The sequence below is a fragment of the Budorcas taxicolor genome, chromosome 23 (genome assembly GCF_023091745.1).
Source record: "Budorcas taxicolor isolate Tak-1 chromosome 23, Takin1.1, whole genome shotgun sequence".
Classification (NCBI taxonomy): Eukaryota; Metazoa; Chordata; class Mammalia; order Artiodactyla; family Bovidae; genus Budorcas; species Budorcas taxicolor.
Genome location: NC_068932.1, coordinates 48622783 through 48645072, shown reverse-complemented (window position 1 = coordinate 48645072; position 22290 = coordinate 48622783). Strand labels below are relative to the sequence as shown.

The 22290-nt window shown below is 48.2% G+C and overlaps 1 protein-coding gene across 1 annotated transcript in view; it reads left to right on the top strand.

The window, feature by feature from the left end:
* The first annotated feature begins 8737 nt into the window (after positions 1-8737).
* Positions 8738-22290, top strand: part of C23H10orf143 (chromosome 23 C10orf143 homolog) — a 28112-nt gene continuing 14559 nt past the window's right edge. The window contains exon 1 of the mRNA XM_052661123.1: positions 8738-8909. Coding sequence (XP_052517083.1) covers positions 8841-8909 — 69 coding nt within the window. The 5' untranslated portion in view covers positions 8738-8840. The remainder of the gene's footprint in view (positions 8910-22290) is intronic.

Sequence of the window (22290 nt, the reverse complement as noted above, 5' to 3'; positions counted from 1 at the left end):
AAGAGTCTTTTCCAGCACCGCAATTCAAAAGCATCAATTCATTGGCACTCAGCCTTCTTTGCTTCCCTTGTGGCTCATCTGGTAAAGAATCAGCCTGCAATGCAGGAGACCTGGGTTGCATCGCTGGGTTGGGAAGATCCCCTGGAAGGGAAAAGTTACCCACTCCAGTATTATGGCCTGGAGAATTCCATGGACTATATAGTCCATGAGGTTGCAAAGAGTCGGACATAACTGAGCGACTTCCACTTCTCTTCAGCCTTCTTTACGGTCCAACTCTCACATCCATATATGACTACTGGAAAAACCATAGCTTTGACTAGATGGACATTTTTCGGCAAAGTGATGTCTCTGCCTTTTAACCCACTGTCTAGGTTTGTTATAGCTTTCCTTCCAAGGACCAAGCATCTTTTAATTTCATGGCTGCAATCAACATCCACAGTGATTTTGCAGCCCAAGAAAAGAATATCTGTCACTGCTTCCACTTTTTCCCCTTCTATTTGCCATGAACTGGCAAATACACACACAGACACTCAGACACACACACACACACACACACATGCATAAACTGAACAGATGATTCATTGGAAAAGATCCTGATGGTGGGAAAGATTGAAGGCAGGAGGAGAAAGGGATGACAGAGGATAAGATGGTTGGATGGCATCACCGACTCGATGGACATGAGTTTGAGCAAACTCCGGGAGATAGTGGAGGACAGGGAAGCCTGGGGTGCTGCAGTCCATGGGGTTGCAAAGAGTTAGACACGACTGAGCGACTGAACTGAACTGAAACTCTGCCCCAGTTAAACTCTTTATCTCCCTCCCCTGGTCCCCAGAAGCCACCACGTCCGTCTCTGTGAGTCTGACTACTCCACTACTTGACAGGAGTAGAATTCTTTTGCACTTGGCCTTTTGTGACCCGCTTATTTCATTTTGCATAATGTCCTTAGGGTTCACTCATGTTGTAACCGGTGCTGGAATTTCCTTTCTTTGAAGACTGGATAAGATTCCCTTGCGTGGATGGACCGCATTTGCTCGTCCCTTCACCCACCTGTGGACGCCCGGCTCGCCTCCACCCCGTGGCCGCTGTGAAGGCTGCTGCTCCCTGCTCTCCACTATTCAGTGTGGATGCTCAGAAATGGAATTGCAGGATGCGGTAATTTTATCTTTAGCTTTTTAAGGAAATACCACACTATTTTTAACAGTGTCCGCATCATTTTACATCCTCTTCTGTAACACACAACGGCCCCAATTTCTCCGCATTCTAGCCAGCGCTTATTAGTTTTTTAACAGCCCTCCTAATGGATATGAGGAGGTATCTCATTGTGGTTTTGCTGTGCATGTTCCCTAATGATTAGTGATGTTGAGCATCTTCTCATGACCGTTTGTATATTACCTTTGAAGAAATGTCTATTCCAGTACTTTGTCCTTTTTTAAATCATGTCGTCTGTTGTTTATGTGTTCTGGATATTAACTCCTTATCAAATATATAATCTGCAAATACTTACTCCATTTTGTGGGTTGCCTTTCACTGTGCTAATAGCATCTTTTCACAAAAGTTTTACATTTTTATATAGTTCAATTTACCTAATTTTCCTTTTATTGACTGTTTCTGGCATCATATGCAAGAATCCAATGTCATGAAGCTTTCTCCTGTTTTATTCTGTTATTGTGTATAATACATTAGAATAGTGAATACGTCAAACTATCGCTTTTTAGATACTTTATATTTTTAAAGTCTTAACTTTGAAGATACAAGAATTTAAATATATTAGGTAAATAACAGGAGAGGTTTAGTACACACCTTGTGGTTGGTGCCCAAACGGCCAACGTTTGGCAGTATGCTTCACTAGACTGTGTCGTTCCAGATATACCAGGTGTATTAAAGGAGGGAAGAATCATGACGCTTGTTAAGGAACCAGGCGGCCTTAATGCAGGGGGACCACTGGGGCGGGCATAGGGACTACTGAAATGGAATTTTGTGAGCGCAGAGAGAGCGGGCTCAACTCTGAATACAAGGGAAAGGGGGAATTTATAGCCAAGGAGCATGGTAGGGAGAGTGGAGTCCGTGGATAGACACATTTCTAAGAGGAAACATCGTGTATAAGGGGAGGTTCTGGCTAAGTTAACCTAGCAGGATTCTTGCTGAATGCAGAGCACCACAATCAGACATCCCCTGGGGGACGGTGGAGGATGAAGAGCCCCATTAGAGACCAAGGGTGATCAGAGACCAGGGGCGAGGGCTTCTGGCTAAGTTGACTCAGCAGAATTTGTGCCGAAATTGGAAAACGTGAGGGTGAACCTGGGAGCCTGAAGGTCACAGCCTAGTTGGTAAGAGGATTCAGAGAAGCCTGACTAGAATTTGGTCAAGGAGACCACCTGTTCCTTCCTCAGGGACTAAGCTTTTGTGCCCCTATTAGCCAATGTTTGGATCAAGCATCTGAAAAAGCAGCCCTAGGTGCAAAGAGCAGTGAAACCGAAACTGAACGACCAAGCAGGTCATTTAATCTCAACTGCAAGACACATACAAAGCTTTGAAAGTAGAGGTAGTGATATAGGTGTGCTGCTGCTGCTGCTGAGTCGCGTCAGTCGTGTCCGACTCTGTGCGGCCCCATAGACAGCAGCCCGCCAGGCTCCCCCGTCCCTGGGATTCTCCAGGCAAGAACACTGGAGTGGGTTGCCATTTCCTTCTCCAATGCATGAAAGTGAAAAGTGAAAGTAAAGTCGCTCAGTTATGTCTGACTCTTAGCGACCCCATGGACTGCAGCCTACCAGGCTCCTCCGTCCATGGGATTTTCCAGGCAAGAGTACTGGGGTGGGGTGCCATTGCCTTCTCCGAATATAGGTCTACAATAGTACTTTATTTTCAATTCTGAAATGCAAAACATTCTAAGACTTACAAGTTTTTCCCTAAGTGAAAGTGAAGTGAAAGTCGCTTAGTCGTGTCCAACTCCTTGCGACCCCATGGACTATACACTCCATGGAATTCTCCAGGCCAGAATACTGGAGTGGGTAGCCTTTTCCTTCTCCAGGGGATCTTCCCAATCCAGGGATCGAACACAGGTTTCCATTGCAGTCAGATTCTTTACCAGCTGAGCCACAAGGCAAGCCCTGTGTTTGGAGCAAGCTCATTTGAACCGAGACTGAGACTATTTATAGCCTTTATATATCCCATTTCTGGGTAATATTTGTGTCTATTCACACATTTTTGCTACAGAAATACTGTCTTTGATTATATGTGGTTCCAGACCCCACTGAAGGTTTCTTGTTGTATATATACTGCCCTTTCAAACAGAATCCAAAAAATTTTGAATTCCAAAACCACATCTGGCCCCAAGGTCCCCCACACTCATATTTACTGAGCTCTAGTGGACATTTATTGTTCTCTTAGTTTACTGTGTACAATGCAATGATCTGGTATACATGTATACTGCAAAAAGGATTGCTAGAATAAGATATGTTAACACATCCAGCACCTCATATAGTTACATTGTGTGTGTGTGGTGTGAGATGTTTTAAAACCTACTCTTAAGCATCTTTCAAACATATAACACAGCACTGTTAACTATATAATCACCATGCTGTATATTACAAGCCCAGAACTTAATTACCTTGTCACTGGAAGGTCCCAACGGATTTTGATACAGGATTAACTAGTAGTCCTAGAAATATTACCAGTACTATTGAGTATTTAGTTTGTATCAGTCACTTTTCTAAGTACTTTATGTAAGTACCTCATTTAATCCTCCCAATACCATGTGAAAGTGAAAGTGTTGGTGGCTCAGTTGTGCGCAGCTCTTTGCAACTTCATGGACGACAGCCCACCAGGCTTCTCTGCCCATGGGATTTCCTTCTCCAGGGGATCTTCCCAACCCAGGGATCAAACCTCGGTCTCCTGCACTGCAGGCAGATCCTTTACCGACTCAGCTACCAGAGAAGCCCATGCTCTTTTGTAAACAAGAAAACTGAGGTAATTAGCTATTTAATCCGCTGAATATCATGTAGCAAGTAGCCCAGCTGAGTAGGGCTTCATGCATTTCACCACAATAGATAAGGATGGGTCATTGTAACAAAACAGCTTCCTAAACTTCAGTCAGTCAGTCAGTTCAGTCGCTCAGTCGTGTCCGACTCTTTGCGACCCCATGAATCGCAGCACGCCAGGCCTTCCTGTTCATCACCAACTCCCGGAGTTCACTCAGACTCACGTCCATCGAGTCGGTGATGCCATCCAACCATCTCATCCTCTGTCGTCCCCTTCTCCTCCTGCCCCCAATTCCTCCCAGCATCAGGGTCTTTTCCAATGAGTCAACTCTTCGCATGAGGTGGCCAAAGTACTGGAGTTTCAGCTTTAGCATCATTCCTTCCAAAGAAATCCCAGGGCTGATCTCCTTGCAGTCCAAGGGACTCTCAAGAGTCTTCTCCTGCCGGGAGCCAGCATGAGGAATCCCGCCCGTGACAAGGTCATGAGGAAGGAAGCTGACATACGCAAGGCATGATCAGACTTCAGGGGCCCCCTGGAATTTCCTGAGCATGTACCCCAACAAAAAACCAAAATCTGCCTGCTTTTCCACTGTTCTGATATTCTCTGGAAAAAGTCAAATCAGGGCTTTAGTCTTCTGCATTTGAAAGGGATGTTTCAGTTAAACTCCCTCTGATAGCTCTCTAGCTTGCCTAACAGGTTCCCCTGACCTCTTACAGCTTGTGAATTGCTTACAGCCCCCAACTGTGACAGGCACAAAGCTTAAAAGCATCTTAAAGATACAGAGCCTTTTCTAAACAGTTAAAAATTATATTGGTAGAGGGTTTTCACTGTTGACTCAATGGCTGCTGCCAGTCCTCCATATTCTTTATCTTTTAGGCACCTGGGAAGATGTTAATCAATGTAAACGGGATATGGAAAAAGATATATAGTAGTTTTGATGTTGGCAACACTAGACTTTTGAGTTAATTACTTCTCTTTGTTATATATCACTGCACTCCTCTGTGTCCTTGCTGTGTAAGAATGTAACTTTATTTAGTGCTTGCTGAGAATGGCACCAGACCTTGGGAAGATCAACACAAATAAGTCTTCTGGTTGACAAACCCTTATCAGAAAAAAGGCTGTAAAATGTTAATTGGCCCTTTTGGCTGGAAGATGATGTAAATCACCTAAGACTTGTGTATGCAATTAGGTATGCAGAGAGAAAAGCCTGGTTTTGATAAGAGTCTGGACTGCTAACGCTGCATAACTTTGTGTTACCCATTGATCTCCATCTTTTATCAAAAGTATAAAAGGCCTTCTGAACAATAGAGGACGGAGCCAGTCACTGGACTGGTTTCCCCCGTGTCGCTCTCTCTTTTTTTCCTGTTTACTTTAACTTCAGGCTGAATTCCCATTTGGGGCGCGGAGGCTCGCCAAGTCTACTTACTTGCCCTGGCTGTTCAGACCCGCGCGAAAGGGAGCCTAAGGTGAGGCACCCTTAGATATTCAAGCGAGCGCCGGTGGCCCAACGTAGATGGTGCAAATTCCTTGTCTGGAATTTTATTGGTCTTCCACGTAATCCAAGTTCTTCAGCCCTCTTTCTCCACTTAATTTTCCTACTACACTATTTCTTCCAAATCTAATCTTATATTTCTATATTAATAAATAAATAAGTTTTCCTCACCGACGCCGTCCACCCTTTGAATTCCCTGGATCCACCGGGGCTGGACCCCGGCATTCTCCAACACCGCAGTTTAAAGGCATCAATTCTTCGGCACTCAGCCTTCTTCACAGTCCAACTCTCACATCTGTACATGACCACAGGAAAAACCGTAGCCTTGACTAGACGGACCTTTGTTGGCATAGTAATGTCTCTGCTTTTGAATATGCTGTCTAGGTTGGTCATAACTTTCCTTCCAAGGAGTAAGCATCTTTTAATTTCATGGCTGCAGTCACCATCTGCAGTGATTTTGGAGCCCCCCTCCCAAAATAAAGTCTGACACTGTTTCCACTGTTTCCCCATCTATTTCCCATGAAGTGATGGGACCAGATGCCATGATCTTAGTTTTCTGAATGTTGAGCTTTAAGCCAACTTTTTCACTCTCCTCTTTCACTTTCATCGAGGCTTTTTAGTTCCTCTTCACTTTCTGCCATAAGGGTGGTGTTATCTGCATATCTGAGGTTATTGATATTTCTCCTGGTAATCTTGATTCCAGCTTGTGCTTCTTCCAACACAGCGTTTCTCATGATGTACTCTGCATATAAGTTAAATAAGCAGGGTGACAATATACAGCCTTGACATACTCCTTTCCCAATTTGGAACCAGTCTGTTGTTCTATGTCCAGTTCTAACTCTTGCTTCCTGACCTGCATATAGGTTTCTCGAGAGGCAGGTCAGGTGGTCTTGTATTTCCATCTCTTTCAGAATTTTCCACACTTCATTGTGACCCACACAGTGAAAGGCTTTGGCATAGTCAATAAGGCAGAAGTAGATGTTTTTCTGGAACTCTTTTGCTTTTTTGATGATCCAATGGCTGCTGGCTATTTGATCTCTGATTCCTCTTCCTTTTCTAAATCCAGCTTAAACATCTGGAGGTTCACGATCCACGTACTGTTGAAGCCTTGCTTGGAGAATTTTGGGCATTACTTTGCTAGTGTGTGAGATGAAACCAATTGTGTAGTAGTTTGAGCATTCTTTGGCATTGCCTTTCTTTGGGATTGGAATGAAAACTGACCTTTTCCAGTCCTGTGGCCACTGCTAAGTTTTCCAAATTTGCTGACATATTGAGTGCAGCACTTTCACAACATCATCTTTCAGGATTTGAAATAGCTCAACTGGAATTCCATCACCTCCACTAGCTTTGTTCATAGTGATGCTTCCTAAGGCCCACTTGACTTCACATTCCAGAATGTCTAGTGAGTGATCACACCATCGTGATTATCTGGGTCGTGAAGATCATTTTTGTACAGTTCTTCTGTGTATTCTTGCCACCTCTCCTTAATACCTTCTGCTTCTGTTAGGTCCATGCCTTTTCTGTCCTTTATTGAGCCCATCTTTGCATGAAATGTTCCCTTGGTATCTCTGATTTTCTTGAAGAGATCTCTAGTCTTTCCCATTCCATTGTTTTCCTCTCTTTCTTTGCATTGATCACAGAAGGCTTTCTTATCTCTCTTTGCTATTCTTTGGAACTCTGCATTCATATGGGTATATCTTTCCTCTACTCCTTTGCCTTTCGCTTCTCTTCACAGGTATGTGTAAGAGACAACCATTTTGCCTTTTTGCATTTCTTTTTCTTGGGGATGGTCTTGATCCCTGCCTCCTATGCAATGTCACAAACCTCTGTCCATAGTTCATCAGGCACTCTATCCATCAGATCTAATCCCTTGAATCTATTTCTCACTTCCACTGTATAATTGTAAGGGATTTGATTTAAGTCACACCTGAATGGTCTAGCAGTTTTCCCTACTTTCTTCAATTTGAGTCTGAATTTGGCAATTTGAGTTCATGATCTGTGCCACACTCAGCTGATAGTCCTTACAAGGTGATTAAGTTCTGGGCTTGTAATATACAGTAGGTGATTATAGTTAACACTGCTGTAGTGTGTATTCGAAAGACGCTTGAAAGTAGGTTCTAAACCATTCATACCACACACACGCACACACACACACACACACACATACACACAACGTAACTATGTGAGGTGTTGGATTTGTTAACTGTACCTCATTCTAGTGATCATTCTGCAGTATATACATATATCAGATCATTGCATTGTACACAGTAAACTAACAGAACAGTAAAAGTCAGTTAGAGCTCAGTACATACGACTGTGGGGGACCTTGGGGGCACATCCCTCTTTAAACAGGAAAGAACATCTGTCCCAGAGACAGACGTGCCCCAACAGACCCATCAGCCCATCACTGTCAAAGGATTAGCTTATACCAACTTTAATTAAGCAGAAAGGATCTCGGGCTCGGCGGTTTGCTGCAGAACCGAGCGGGGGCTCCGCGGCGGGGTGCACGGTCCAGCCTGGATAGACTGGCGGACTCCTGAGCCTCTGCGCCCTGAGAAGCGGGAGGCGCGGCTAGGCCCAGGGTTCCGCGGGTGGGACGACGCACGACCCGAATCCCACACCACAGGACGGCCGCGGGCAGCACGACCTCGCATGCCCTTTCCGCACGGCCCGAGGGCCCAGGCAGCTCAGAACTGCGGCTTCAGAGAACCGGGGGTGTTCCCAGCGCCTCTGGACGAGAAGCCACCGTGCACCGGGCAATACCTGACTGGGGGACACTACGCCCCGGAGCGTGGCTCCCGCCCGGAAGCGAGATGGACTCCCACGAACTACAACTCCCAGAGACGCCAGCGCTCCTCCCCTCTGATAGGCCCGCTGCGCTACCTATCAGCCAACCAGCTACGGCAGACGGGGCTCAGCGACCTATCACAAGAGGGGAGGCGGGCGCTCCCCTCGACCACAGGCCCCAAGTCGAATCATGGGGAAACCCTAAACAGGTTCTCTGGAGCCCCAGGGCCGACACAGTGACCGAAGTGACAGAATCAACGACCTAGGGCAGTGACGGTGACCGGCGAAGTGACAGAATCAGTGACCTTGGGGGGTGACAGTGACTAGAGAAGTGACAGCACCAACGACCTAGGGAGGAAGTCCCCTCATTTCCTCAGGTTCTGGCCTCCGCTACTCCAGCCTGTCGCCGCGCCAGCCAGAGCTCGCGAGTTCCTGGCGGCACCCCGCCCCCAGCACCTTATTGGCTCCCTTGGGGCACGTGAGCGCAGAGGGCGCGGCCTCGGCAGCCGGGGCTGGGCCAGGAGGGCGGCACCTCGCCGCTATCGGGGGCTGAAAGGCCCGACCGCTTGGGGCCTGGGGTCGCATGGACACCCTGGCGCTGGGCCGATGGCGACGACGGAGGCCCGAGGATCTGCAGGTCCCGGGGGACGCGGTGAGTCCCCCGGGGCCCGGGCCTTGCGAAGGGGAAGGCGGAATCGCTGGGCGAACGCCCACCGGGTCTGGCGACTCCTGGCGCCAGAAGCGGGAGGAGGCCGGGCGCAGGCGGGCGGCGCGCTCCCGCTTGGGCGGAGCGTAGTGGGCGCGGCCTGAGTGGGGCGGACCGCCCCTCAGACCGCGCCTGCGCAGAGATGCGGGCCCGGGCAGGCAGAGCGCGCCCACTTGGGCGGAGTACAGTGGGCGGGGCCTGGCGAGGCGGCCCGCCCCTCAGAGCGCGCCTGCGCAGAGATTCGGTCCCGGGCGGGCGTTGTGCGCCCGCGTGGGCGGAGCAAAGTGGGCGGGTCGCCCCTCAGACCGCGCCTGCGCAGAGATGCAGACCCGTGCACCTCGGGGTCCTGGAAACCCAGGGCTGGTTACATGTGCTCAGGGTTGCTGCGGAGGCCTCGGAGGTTCTGTGTCCAAAGTCAAGGGCCCTCTCGCCTTCTGCGCGCAGCTGTTCCTGAGTCAAACCGCCACGTGCAGGCGCTGGGCTGGGTGTGGTATGGGTGCCAGGCCAGCAGACACTCCAGTCGTTTGCTGCGAGAAAGCAGGGTAAAGAGGTGATGGGTAATGGCAGGGTCCCTAATGAAGCTCGGGGTGGGTGCGTCGTCGAGTCTATGCGAGGCTTGAAGGGAAAATTAGTGTGGGCAGGAAGTGTGTAGGCTTTCAGGGAATCGACAGAAGCCCTGTGGGATTGTGACAAGGAGGGCAGAACCTCTGAGCTGCGCTCTTGTCCAACACCTCTGCCTGCGAATCGCCGGTTCTCATTTCATCTTGTTTACTTCATGGATCCCTCTAAGAGCAGCAGCCATCTACCGCCTTACGGAGTGACAATTATTTACATGCTTCCTCGACTCCTCCCGGGTCCATAAGCATGGCTTGTGCTTTCCCAGTTAGTGCAGGCAGCCTTTTTCTCCAGTGTTTTGCACAGCCTGTCAGGAGTGAGGCGCTTTCTCCCCTGAAGCCTCTTTCTTCTCTGCCCGCTGCCTGACCATGAGCTGGTGTTGCTTATGTTCTTGGTGCAGCACCCCTCTCCCTGGTGCCACCTCACAGGGCATAAGCTAAGCTTCTGTAACAGGAAGACTTCAGACCATCCTGGCTCAAACCTGAGGGAAGTTTGGTTCTGTGCATAGGAGTATGGAGGTGAGCCCAGGGCAATGGAACAGTTCAGTCCAGTTCAGTTGCTCAGTTGCATCCGACTGTTTGCGAACCCATGGACTGCAACAGGCCAGGCCACCCTGTCCATCACCAACTCCCGGAGTTTACTCAAACTCATATCCATCGAGTCGATTATGCCAGCCAGTCATCTCATCCTCTGTCATCCCCTCTCCTCATGCCTTCTAGTGGTACCCAGATCAAAGACATCCACACACCCAGTCTCATTCTGCCCGTGGCTTCAGCAGCCCTTGTCCTCCAGGCATGTGTGTGTCCAACCTTTCAGTCATGTCTCATTCTTTGCAACCCTGTGCACTGTGGCCTGCCAGGCTCCTCTGTCCACGGGACCTCCCAGGCAAGAACACTGGAGTAGGTTGTTTGCTCTAGGGGATCTTCCTGACCCAGGGATTAAACCCATGTCTCCCGTGTCTCCTACATTGGCTGGTGGATTCTTTACCGCTGAGCCACCTGGGAAGCCCCATCCTCCAGACAGTGGGAAGTAAATAGGAAAGTGACATGATCATTCTGACATTTAAAGGGCCACCCTTTCCCCAGAGCAGCTTTGTGGGAAATGAAAGGGATAGTGGTCAGAGGGGAGGCACAATGTATAGATGGTGAGAGGTGTCAGAGGCCCAGCCTGAGGGGAGTGTAATGGCAGCACACCGACGTGGCTGTGGATTTTGGAGGAAGAGCTGGCAGATCTTGCTGGTGGAGTGGGCGTGCAAGGGAGCGTGAAGGGAGGAGTCCAGATGACGCCCAGGGTTGTGACTTGAGCTCCTGGGTGTGCAGCGGTGCTGGCACCGCAGGAGAGGACGTCTTGGAGACATTTAGCTGAGGTGTGGCCGATGCTGCCAGTCCTCAGGTGGCCACCATGCGGGTTATCAGTTTCACAACGGCCTGTTAGGATGTCCATGTGACCAACGAGGAGACCGAGGTACAGAGAGATTAATCAACTAGCAAGTGGTGGCAGTAGGTCCTAAACCCTGCCAACGCCCTCCAGGGCTTGTGTTCTTAACCACTGGGCTATACAGCTTCCTCCGGGGGGCTTGTGGAACTAAAACATGAGACTTGAAGACGAAGTCCAAAGTTGGCCATAAACTGATGAAAAGTGTGATGCGCCGGACTGTCGGGGATGGGGAGCCATAGGTCATTGTTGATCAGAGGAAACAGGAGAGGCTTAGTAGAAGAAACCTTGCGTGGTCTTTCAGGTTAGAGTTGGTGGGATGAGGTGCCCAGGCCGAGGCTCCAGCACGCCCAGACTGTTGCCAGACAAGGGTGAGGGTGTGTAGTGCTGGGGGGTGTCCTGTCTCCTGATCTGATAGAGTTCTTGTTAATGTTGTATCATGTCCTAGTTTTTGATCTGATAATCTGGATTGAGCTTCATCAAGTAGCCAAGTTCTTCCCTCCATTTTCCACTTTCTTGTTCTCTGTCTCTCTCACACACACCCATTCAGAGTTTGGTTACTTGGGAAGCGTGAGTCCCTTTGTACCTCTGGGATAGCCAGTGGCTCTGCACCCCGTGTGTTAAAGCCAGCAGAAGAGATTAGGAGCTGCAGCCACCAGGACCGTCTCTGGAATGAGGATCCTCATGAGCCAGGGTCAGGAGTCTCTCCTGTCCTCTTGGGAGTGTCCCCATCACGGTAAGGTTAGTGAATGTGATGGCAGTTAAATAGCAGTAGTGCTTATCATTTCTGTTGCACAGACTTTTTAAAAATTATTTTTCTGAGCACCTGTTGTGTACCAGCACTGTTCTAGGCTCTGGAAGAAGTGAAGGGAAGCCTTGCTTAGGTTGAGCCCATGGCTGGGCATCCAGTGCCCTGCTCCTTGCAGTCCCTAACCACCTCATTCACCACACCTTTCAGAATGGAAGTGTCAACCCAGATGCCCAAAATTCATGTCTACGCCTCAGCCTTTTATCTCCCTGAAGACTCTTTTTCCAAAAAAGCTCTGTAAAGAGCAGGCTCTCTGGGCAGAGTACAGAGGTTCAGTAACAAGAACAAAAACTTACTGTTTGCCCACAGAGTTCCGATTTCCAGCGCACTTCAGTCTTTTGTATATTCTTATTTCCATCTGGTTTAATTTTGGGTTTTCTTCCTGAAGGAATTCCTTTAACACATGTTCCCTGGTGGCTCAGACCTGCCTGCAGTGCAGGAGACCTGAGTTTGATCCCTGTGTTGGGAAGTTCCCCTGGAGAAGAGAATGACAGCCCGCTCCAGTATTCTTGCCTGGAGAATTCCCTGGATGTAGGAGCCTGGCAGGCTACAGTTCATGGGACTGCAGAGTCAGACACGCGTGAGCAACTAACACTTTCAGAGTTCGTGTAGGTTCTGCGCTGCAGCAGCAATGTCACTGCTGACTAAAGCCACTAACAGGTTAGTGTTTTCAACACAGACTTTAACTCGTCAGCCCTTGTGTGGCTTTGTTTAGCTCTGCTCTGTAGGTTCTTCTGCAAGTCTGGAACCGGTTAGGTGCACATTCTATCGGCAGACATGTTTTTCCTTCCGGGTACACCTGTACACAGGCCATGCCTTCAGTCCCAGGGTGAGCACACTTGAGCCTTGTGGGAGGGCATGTAAGTGAGTTGCGGTCTGGAATGTTTTTGATTCAGCTGTTGAAATTTAGACGTGAGTAAATTGTAAAATTCCTGCCATTTTCACCAATCCTGGATGTTACGAATAGCTGCCCCTGAATTAGAGGGCGGCTGATATTTCTCTGGATGACTTGATATATCTACTTTTGCTGACACTTGAAAGGTTGTCCAGTAAAGCTGGGTGTTCCTGTCAGCAAAACCACTCAGATGTATTGATGTCTCTACCTCCATCCAGGTAACCTTATGGGGTGTAACTTACAAACTGAGAAACTCAGAATTAAATTTGCTTGTTCTGCTCCGTAGGACATAGGTTTTCTTCCTCATCTGCTGAATGAGATCCCCACTGTGGAACCTAGTGAATAGTAGCTGATGGTGTGGATCCCTGACAAAACCGTTTGGCTCTGCCTTTCAGTGGCCACTCTTTTTGTTCTAAATAATTGCAGCCCACTCCTCAAGACACTGTCTACTTCTCTCACCTGTTTTTTTTAGAAATTATCCACTGAGCTACTCTGTATTGTCTGGTCTACTCAGTTTAATTGTACTCAGCTATCAAAAGCAGAGTCATTACTTTGCCAACAAAGGCCCATCTAGTCAAAGCTATGGTTTTTCCACTAGTCATGTATGGATGTGAGAGTTGGACTATAAAGAAAGCTGAGCACCGAAGAATTGATGCTTTTGAACTGTGGTGTTGGAGAAGACTCTTGAGAGTCCCTTGGACTGCAAGGAGATCCAACCAGTCCATCCTAAAGGAAATCAGTCCTAGATATTCATTGGAAGGACTGATGCTGAAGCTGAAGCTCCAGTACTTTGGCCACCTGATGAGAAGAGTGGACTGATTGGAAAAGACTCTGATGCTGGAAAGACTGAAGTCAGGAGGAGAAAAGGGACGACAGAGGATGAGATGGTTGGATGGCATCACCGACTCAATAGACTTGAGTTTGAGCAAGCTCTGGGAGATCGTGATGGACAGGGAGGCCTGGCGTGCTGCAGTCCTTGGGATCACAAAGAGTCGAACGTCACTGAGCGACTGAACAACAACAGTCCTTCCATCTAGAAAAAGGAAATTTATCAATGATTTCATCTTCAGTTGTAACTCGAATCAGATACTCATGCTGCCAGCTACACGCAGCCTCAATCATTTGGTTTTCAGCGGATTTCTTTGTACATAACTCAGAAGAGTCAAGATGAGGTTGGGTCGGTCAGGAGGCAGTTTTGGATGGTTTGGGCCCTTTTGGGTGTCTCTTGTGCTCAGCAGTGACACATGGAGGACCAAGACCAAGCGAGGCACACCAGAGGGCGTTCACACCCACTTTGTAATTGCTTCCCACGAGGAGTGTGTGTATGTTTAACTGAAAAGAAATGACGGGAGACTTACACTGATGCATCAAGTGGTGGTTATCTTCGAAATGTGTATCATTTATTTAGGGAAAATTATAAATCGCCTGGTGTAGCATGCCCCTTCCGAATGGTCCCGTGGCTATGACTTCTCAGGTTTCCCTTTCACACTTACCATCAAGACCACATGGATTACAGTTGTAAAAATTTTAAGTGTACAGTGAAGTGATTTTTCGTGAATTTAGCTGTGCAGCCATCACCATAATCAGACTGCTTTCTTCAGGAAGCTCTCTTGTGCCCATTTGCACTCCCATTCACGCCCCGGGTCTCATCTGTCACTGATCTGCTTTCTGTTTCTCTAGATTTGCCTTTTCTAGACGTTTCATGTGAACAGAATCATAGAATGTACGGTTTTGCCGCTGACTTCTCTCACTTTTATAATGGTTTTGAGGTTCGTCCACAATGAAGCATATATTAGTAGCTTGTTTTTTTACTGCTAAATATTATTCCATTGTATAGATGCACCACATTTTGTTTACTCACTCATCAGTGGATGGACATTGGTGCTGTTTTTTTCTTTCTGGCTGTTACAAATAGTGCTAAAAACTCGGAAGGATCGCATGGAGGTCATTGTGTAGACGTAAGTTTTCTTTCCTGCTAGATAGTCCCCGAGGCTAGAATGACTGGTTCCAATGTTAAATTTATGTTTAACTTCCTAAAAACTGCCAAACTGTTTTTTAAAGTGGTGGCAGCATTTTACACCCCTTTGTTCAGTTGCTCAGCAGCGTCCAGCTCTTTGACCCCGTGGATGGCAGCACACCAGGCTTCCCTGTCGTTCACCATCTCCCAGAGTTTGCTCAAACTTACATTTAATGAATTGGTGATGACGTCCAACCATCTCATTCTCTGTTGTCTCCTTCCTGCCTTCAATCTTTCCCAACATCAGGATCTTTTCCAATGAGTTGGCTCTTCGCATCAGGTGGCCAGAGTAGTAGAGCTGGAGCTTCAGCTTCAGCATCAGTCCTTCCAATGAATATTCAGGGTTGATTTCCTTTAGGATTGGCTGGTTTGATCTCCTTGCTCTCCAAGGGACCCATAAGAGTCTTCTCCAGCACCACAGTTTGAAAGCATCTGTTCTTTGGTGCTCAGCCTTCTCTGTGGTCCAAGTTTGCGGCCCTGCTGGCATCCTAAGATGGTTCTGGTTTGTCCGTATCTTCCTCACATGCGTTGTTCTGACTGCAGTCATTCTAGTAGATGTGAAGTTAGGTGTTCACAGCAATCTGAATTTTTATTTCCCTAATGATGAATATCTGATATTGACCATCTTTTTAGGTGCTTATTAATCATTCATATCTTTTTGGTGAACTGTCTATTCAGATTTTTTTGCTCATTAAAAAAATAGCTTTCAGTTCAGTCGCTCAGTCATATCTGACTCTGTGTGACCTCATGGACTGCTGCACGCCAGGCTTCCCTGTCCATCACCAACTCCTGGAGTTTGCCCAAACTCACATCCATCCACCCATCTCATCCTCTGTCATCCCCTTCTCTTGCCTTTAATCTTTCCCAGATAAAAAAATAGCTTCATTTATGTGTAATTTTAAATGGGTTTCTGAACTTAGTTCCAGTGTGTGGTGGAGGCTTCCCCCAGCAGTTCTTGGACCCTAGCAGGATATCTTAGACTTCAACTCAGTCCTGACACTGACTACTCAGAGACGGCCTCAGAGCCCACGGGTAGAGGGCCCAGGCCACCAAGGCCACCCTCCACTCCAGACACCAAAGCTCAGGTTGTTACCACCGGCTGTAAGTCAGAGGTCCCCACCACCCGCTCCTTAGATCCAGGGATCTCTGGAGCCGCTCATAGAACTGCGGCAGCCCTCGACTCACCAGATGACTGATTGTCTGTAAAGGATATCGAAAGACGTGAGTCCGCAGCCGTAGGAAGCACACAGAAGACGAGGCCCGGCCCAGAGGAGCTCTGTCCCCCTGGGGCCCCGGCCGCATGCCACACCGGCTCGTGGCTCCCGTCCTGAAAGCGCGAGGAACCCCTCCTCTTGGGTTGCACAGCGGCCTCTGTGACGCAGCTTCTGTCCCCTCCCCACTCCCCAGAAATCAGAGGGTGGGACTGAAAGTCCCAAGCAGCTCCTCTTGGTTCCTCAGGCAGCCAGTCCCCCCAACCCCCTCAGGTGCCTTCCAAAAGTCACTTTGTTCGCGTGAGTAACAGGACACCGATTTCTCCTTTTTGGCTCTGAAGTGACCTCAGGAACTGAGGACTAGGGACCACGTGTTGTGACAGAAGATACGCCCATTGCTCTGGTCGCTTAGAAACTCCAGGGGTTTTGGGAGCTGCAGTCCAGGAACCAGATGTATCTTAAAAATACATTTTGGTCACCTGAATGACTATATATATGTGTGTGTGTCTGTATATAATGTATATATTTATTATACACATATCAGTTCAGTTCAGTTCAGTCGCTCAGTCGTGTCCGACTCTTTGCGACCCCATGAATCGCAGCATGCCAGGCCTCCCTGTCCATCACCAACTCCTGGAATTCACTCAGACTCATGTCCGTTGAGTTGGTGATGCCATCCAGCCATCTCATCCTCTGTCGTCCCCTTCTCCTCCTGCCCCCAATCCCTCCCAGCATCAGAGTCTTTTCCAATGAGTCAACTCTTTGCATGAGGTGGCCAAAGTACTGGAGTTTCAGCTTCAGCATCAGTCCTTCCAATGAACGCCCAGGACTGATCTCCTTTAGAATGGACTTGCAGTCCAAGGGACCCTCAAGAGTCTTCTCCAACACCACAGTTCAAAACCATCAATTCTTCGGCGCTCAGCTTTCTTCACAGTCCAACTCTCACATCCATACATGACCACAGGAAAAACCATAGCCTTGACTAGACATATATACCTATATAAATAAATAATAAATATATAATAAATGAGAGCTTTGCAGATTTGTATCCTAGTGAAGTGGTTTCAGTGTAGTGCAGAGTTGTGTAAACACCGTCACAGCCTGATTTCAGGACATTTTCATACCCCCTGAAAGAAGCCTGGTCCCCTGTGCTGTGGCCCCCCGCCCTCTGAGCAGCCACCAGTCTGCTTCCTGTCTTCTGCCGACTTGGCTGTCCTGGCCATTCCATATAAATGGAGTCGCAGAATATTTGGTCTCTTGTGACTGGCTTCTTTCACTTACTGTAAGCGGTTCATCCGTATTGAAATACATATCAGTATTTTATTTCTTCTTGCTGCTAAATATTACATTATATGAATAACGCCACATTTTATTTAAGCATTTCTCCGTGGATGGGCATTCGGGTTGTTTGCTTTTCGAGGATTTTCTGAGAAATGCTGCTGTGAATGTTCAGGTACAGGTTTTTTGTGTGGACGTGTGTTTTCATCTCCCTTGGGTAGGTGCCTCGCTGTGGGATTGCTGAGTTATTAGGTAACTCTGTGCTTAGCATTTTGAGGAATCACCAAACTCTTCTGCAAAACAGCTGCACTATTTAAATTCCCACCAGCAACAAATGGGGGTTCTGTTTTCTCCACGTCCTTGCCAACACTTGTTTGGATTATAACCATTCCAGTGGGTGGGACATGGTATCCCGTTGTGGTTTTGATTTGCATTTTTGTAATGACTAATGATGTTGAACATCTTTTCATGTACTTATTGACCATATGTATATCTTTGTCAGCAGAATTCCTATTCATATCCTTTGCCTGTTTAAAAAATTGTGCCATCTTGTTGAGTTGGAAGACTTCTTTATATATTCTGGAGACAAGTCCATTAGCTTCCATATGGTAAGCAGTTTTGGATATTGATGAAATCCAGTTTATGAATTTGTTTTTTTTACGAGTCATGCTTTTGGTGTCGTATCTAAAAAATCTTTGCCGAGCCCAAGATCACAGAGATTTTCTCTTATGTTCTCTGCCCTTACATTTAGCTCTCTGATCATCCCAAGTTCATCTCTGTGTGTGGTATGTGTTAGGGCCCTGAATTCCTCTTTCTGCATGTGGATAGAGAGTTCCACCAGCACCACTTCTTATGAAGGCTCTTCTTTCTCCGCTGAGTTGTCTCCGCACCCTTGTCAAAAGTTAGTTCGCTGTAAAGGGAAGGATTTGCCCTGGACTCTGGGTTCTGCCCCAGTGACCTCTGCGCGTATCCCATGCCGTTACTGCGTTGTCTTGATTCCTGCAGCTTTACGTTAAGCTTTGATATATTTTTCATACATTGTTCAGTTTTTAGTGCTTCTTTAGTATATGTCTCAGTCTTGTCTGAACGCATGCTGAGCCCCAGGTCTGGCATTTCCAGTCACTGGGCTTCAGGCAAATTAGCTGGGGTTGGTGGACTTCATCTTCTTCACGTGCAGAATAGAAGTAAAATGCCCTGCTTTTCTGGCAGCACGGGCTCTGGTTTGCTACTGAAATAACAACTATAGAAACACTCCGTGCTGTAGTTTTTTTTTTTAATCATTGCAAGGACAGTTACTAGGTCCCACCTGTGGTAAACAGATTTTTTTATAATTTAGGTTTATACTGTCCTTGGTAAATCATGCAAGCAAAATTAGTGCTCAGTGTAGAGTGTGTTTACGTCTTTTCATTTTCATTGGAAGTAAAAGAGTGGTTTTTCTTTGTTCTCCTCCACCACCTTCCTCAGGGGAGCCAGCTTTCATGGAATCACGGTGGTGCCCGTGGCTTACCTCGCTTGTCTCCTCATCAGTTGCTTTCTCTTTCCTGAGCAGGACTTGGTCTGGGGTGTGGACGCAAGGCCGTGCCCGGGACGGGGAAGAGTATTCCGGAAAGGGCAGCTGATGACGCGCAGCATCCCGACGTTATGGTCCCCGTGGCTGAAGTCCCAGGGCACCTGGCCACACGGGGTTGAGAGTAGGCATCCTTGCTTCCACTGGTTTCTGTAGTTGAGTCTGTGCTGCAGAAAGCAACACCCCCAAGAGTGCAAGGTCATTTCCCAGTGACTGTCCCCAAGGGGGGATCTCTGCACGCTTTTCTCAGCAACAGTCTGCAGACCTCCGCAGTCCTGCTCCCCGGCGCTAGCGGTTCTGTCTCAGAGCTGGTGGATGTCCGCGTCAGCTGCTCCAGCCGAAGTGAACTTTCTTTACTGGGACCTAGAATACCTCACTCAGCAACTTTCTGATAAAACTGGGACTCAGTCAGCATCACACATTCATGATACAAGTGATCTTTAGAATAAATTCCACTGGTCAATAAAAATCCTTAAAATACCTTCAAATGAAAGATGAGATTATTGTGCATGTATGTGTGTAGTTGGAGAGTTACCTTTAATTGCATTACCAACTTCTGTCAATTTACATTGGAATTCTAACTTAGAGTATATGTGCTTAACATATATTAGCATATATATTACATGTGCTTGACTTGAGGCTTTTCAAGAACCTGCCACTTCTTGCTGTGCTGATTGAAGATAATTCACAAGGTGTTTCTGTCAAAGCATTCAAGGAAGTTGGCATCTTCTTTCTTTACCCTCCACATTCTCTTTGCGTGCAGAGTCGAGAAATGGGTTTCCAGAGGGGGCATCCTATCAAGTGTCTTCTGTTACTCAACTGTGTTTCTTTTTCAACTCTTCTCTGGTGAGATTGCTGCTTGATAGGTCTTCTGTAGTTACTAAGTAACGGGGTCTTTGTGTTTATTCAGGATTTGAATTTTGTTTACACAGTGCCAGAGTCAGTTGTTGCTGTTCAGTCGTGTCTGACTCTGCGACCCCACGGACTGCAGCAGGTTGGGCTTCCCTGTCGTTCACCGTCTCCCAGAGTTTGCGCAAACTCAAGTCCATAGGGTTGATGATACCATCCAACAATCTCATCCTCTGTTGTCCCCTTCTCCGCCTGTCCTCAGTCTTTCCCAGCATCAGGGTCTTTTCCAGTGAGTTGCCTCTTCGCATCAGGTGCCCAAAGTATTGGAGCTTCAGCATCAGTCCTTCCAATGAATATTCAGGGTTGATTTCCTTTAGGATTGACTGGTTTGATCTCCTTGCAGTCCAAGGGACTCTCAAGAGTCTTCTCCAGCACCACAGTTTGAAAGCATCAATTTTTCGGCGCTCAGCCTTCTTTATGGTCCAACTCTCGCATCCTTGCATGACCACTGGAAAGATCATAGCTTTGACTAGGTGGGTGTTTGTCGGCAAAGTGATATCTATGCCTTTTTAATATGCTGTCTAAATAGCTTTTCTTTCAAAGAGCAAGCATCTTTTAATTTCATGGCTGCAGTCGTTGTCTGCAGCTAGATGGTAAACCTTCACGTGCCCTGATGAAGGCTGACTGACGCCTCTCCAGAAGGGAGTGGAGAGAGCGGGGCACGTGACACACGCGTCCTGGACTTCAGCGCCTCTCAGCCCTCATAATCCATGGTAATTGGAATATTTGCCGAGTAAATACGCGAGTCAGTGTCATATACACCCAGCTTTCACTAATCCCTGTTTAAAGCAGAAAACATGAATGATTTAATCCCCTCGGCCAGCCGAGGGCCACCATGTTCCCTGGAGGAGCCCAGCCCTCGATGACTGACTTGGGGTTAGCGTGGCTCCCCTTCCCCCGCCACATGGGGACCCAGCCCCCGCCACCAGAGCCTCTCGAGGAGTGTCCACCGTGGGTGGCCACAGGTCTGCTGACCCGCTGTGCCAGGCCTTGTTTGATCCCACAGAGAAGAAGTTAGAACCCTTCTAACTCATCGAGAAACATGGAGTGTGTAGGCCTCATCGAGAAGCACGCTTCCTGCTCACAGTCACCCGTCCACGCCCCTCTGCTCTCCTTTTTGGCAAGTGATGTTCCTCAGAAAGGAGCACGGGGCTGGGATGTGACCGCAGGAGGAAAGTCACATCCTGCGTGTGGACGACGTGGGGCACCGTCAGTATCCCCACTTCTCTTTGCCTGGATTTTCTCTGGCCGTACTGCCTGGCACGCACGATTTTTATTCCCCGACCCAAGATGGTGCTCAGGCCCGCTGCGGTGGTCACACGGGGCTTACGCGCTGGGCCACCAGGCAAGTCCCGCCCAGATAGTTGGGGGTTGGCAGGAAACCCCTTTACACAGCATGCCTCTTTCTGCAGTGTGAAGGCTGAGCAGATCCTGCATAACCGGAGATCGCGGTCCTTGGTCTTTTCTTCCTCAGCCCTTCCATCCGACTCAGGCGGAACACGGAAGGCGGCACCATTTCCAGTCACGAAGGTGATCGTATGATGATGGCGGTATTTGGCAGTACTTTGATACGCTGGAAAATAGCAAGGAAATCAGATTAGACTTGGAAACTAAACTTAAGGGTTATGTAGCAGAGCCTGGTGTTACATTTAAAGCAGAAGGACCCTCAATAGTCCCCAGGAATGGGCTGTGCGTCCTGTGGGGGAGGCAGCCGTGAGCTGGGGGCTGGGGGTGCCAGCCTCGTGTGGACCTGGGTGGCGGGTCGCTGGGGCCCCTCAGCCAGGGTTTTTCCCTGTGGACTGGGGACTACATCTTGGAGGTGGGGGGGGAGCTCTGCTCTCCTCCGCAGTGGTGACAGCATGTTGGGAGTGTTTTACTTGGTGCATCTCAGGAGGAATAATGACGATCTAGAAACTCTAGAAGAGGAAGATTCTGGAAAGCCTCTCAGATATGGGAGAGTGAAAGAGAGCAGGAATGCTTGGTTGGAGAGAAGCAGCCTCAGAGGTGTCCGAGAGCTGTCTTCACACATGGGAAAGGACTTTTGTCTTACACACGTCACTCTTCATGTCGCTCAAGAGGAAAAATTAGGATCATGGGAAGGTGACTTGGCTTATATCTGTATTTCTAGATGTGTGGTATACACCAGAGCAGGTGCAGGAGATTTTTTTAATCTCCATTTTTAAAACTTCATTTCCAAGCAGTTTTAGACTTACAGAAAGGTTGGGGAAAAGTAACTGTAATATAGAGAAATCACCTGGACAATGCACGTGGGCACAGTACGATCGGCAGATGGCCAGGCTCACCCCATGCACGGCCGTCGCCCGGGCTCCAGCCTCACTTCAGCTTCACTTGATTTCCCACTAGCACCCTTTTTCTGTCCTGGATCTCTTCCAGGACCCCACACTGCGCTGAGTCTGCTCACCCCTCTAGTCACCGACGTGTCCTTCCAGAACCCCACACTGCGCTGAGTCTTCTCATCCCTCTAGTCACTGACGTGTCCTTCCAGGACCCCACATTGGTGCTGAGTCCTGTTCACCCCTCTAGTCACTGACGCGTCCTTCCAGGACCCCACACTGCGCCGAGTCCTGCTCAC